The sequence below is a fragment of the Ailuropoda melanoleuca genome, unplaced genomic scaffold (assembly GCF_002007445.2).
Source record: "Ailuropoda melanoleuca isolate Jingjing unplaced genomic scaffold, ASM200744v2 unplaced-scaffold9965, whole genome shotgun sequence".
Lineage (NCBI taxonomy): Eukaryota > Metazoa > Chordata > Mammalia > Carnivora > Ursidae > Ailuropoda > Ailuropoda melanoleuca.
In genome coordinates, this window is record NW_023255508.1 from 1 (window position 1) to 1,741 (window position 1,741).

General features: G+C 57.4%; 1 protein-coding gene across 1 annotated transcript; it reads right to left on the reverse strand.

The window, feature by feature from the left end:
* Positions 1-103: 103 nt before the first annotated feature.
* Positions 104-1,671, reverse strand: LOC117795081 (WD repeat-containing protein 93-like; the record flags this gene model as incomplete). Its single annotated transcript, XM_034653581.1, has 3 exons — positions 104-321; positions 630-786; positions 1,608-1,671. Coding segments are annotated over 3 exons (424 nt in total), but the record flags the coding sequence as incomplete, so codon positions are not given.
* Between the last annotated feature and the right edge of the window lie 70 nt (positions 1,672-1,741).

Here is a 1,741-nt window from a genome sequence, read left to right on the forward strand (position 1 = left end):
GGGTCCCCCGCTGAAGGGGGACTCTAAATGCTGCACGGATCTTACCATCAAACAGACTCCACTAGTCCTCCATCCAGAGACAACCCCAGGTGCAGGGATGGGAAGCAGACCCAGGACTTTACCTCTTCTGGAGGAAACTCTCGCATCTTTTCTCCAAGGGCAGCACCTGGGCAAAGGCCGTGTTCTCTGTGATGTCAGTATCAGGCATGGTGTGATTTCTGGACATGTTTTGCAGGAGTGGGTAGGCCTCGAGGTTAAAAAAGAAAACAGAATTCTGGATGTCCTTGGAGTCGTCGGATTCAATTTCGTCTGGATGGTCTCCTGAGAGGAAACGAGAACGCCCCGTGCTGTGGGCTGAGCGGGCACAGGAGGCTGCTCTCTGTAAAGGCTGGGTCACTGGGACCGAGCTGTGAGGGGCTCACTTGACCGGGAGCAGCAGGATTCCAGAGAAGACCTGGCCTCGAGTTTTAGCTAAGTGCCTAGTGTGGGCTGAACAGCTGTGTCCTTTTAGTCTGTGATGTGGGGCTGAAGAGTGGGGAAGAGATAGGGCTGGCATCACCCTATGCTTTGGGAAGGGACGGAGCGTGTCACGGAAATACTCAGCAGGCCACAGGGTCCCCCTCTGGTACCTCGGAGAAGGAAACATGGGTGTTGAACGGACACGACAAACAAGGGCTTCCAGGTGACCGCCAGATGGTAGGTTCTGGGTAGAGCAAAGGCGCAGATGATCTGAGGCTTGGCCACATCCATGAGCTCTACGGAGCCATTCCTGTAGAAGATCAGCAGCTGGGAAGCAAAGAGATGGTGGCAGGGACTTCTCTGTCACCTCCGTTTGGAATAAGAGAAGCAGCTGGACGTAACAACTGGCAACAGAGAGAACTGATTTGCTCTAACACCCAGAGCTGCTCAGGGAGCAGAGAAGTGTGTGTGTTTACTTCTCTGGCGGCTGCAGCACCAACAGGCCCTCCCGCAGGGGTCTGATGCTGGCTGGTGCTTCCCCCTTGCGCCCTGGCTTCTCTTCTAGTTTGCCAGCACCCCCCCGCTGCGGAGCTGGCCCTCCACATGGCCTCAGGGCCGCCTCTGTGTACAAACCCCTTCCTCCCGTCCTCGGGGACCCCGCTCAATCCAACGGACCCCCCCGGCCTGAGATCCGAGACAGACCTGGGCTCCTTCCTCCCTGTAGACAAGCATGGTAAACGTACCCCAGTGTCATCCTCTTCCAGCTGCCACACCATTTCCCCTCCCCCACACTCAAGCCGCTGGCATCTGTCCTTGTCCTCTCCACCCCCTCCTGTCACCGCCTCCCAAAAGCAGCCGCCCACCCCCACCGATTTCCGCAGGCTGCCAGAGACCCTCTCCTCCTCTCCTCGCTCAGGCATCCAGCGCATCACGCCTCAGGGCCTCTCTGGGCTCCCAGGGCAGCTGCTCCCTGACTCGTCTGTCTTCCCAGCTGAACCGCGCATCCCAGCAGGGCAGCGACTTGCCCCTTCATCCCTACATAACCCAGAGCTAGTCTAGTGCCTAGCACTTGACAGGCCTTCAACACAGTTTTTGAAAGACACATGAACACATTTACTGAAGAGAAGAGAGGGGCTTGAGGAACCTACCATGCCGGGTAAGGCGTGGACCGGGGCCACTGCACAGATGGCCCCATCCAGGGGCTTTATAGGCCTGCAGGAAATCAGACACACAGACATTCATCCTGGAAGAGTTCAGGCTGTGTATCCTCTGCTGGGCATAC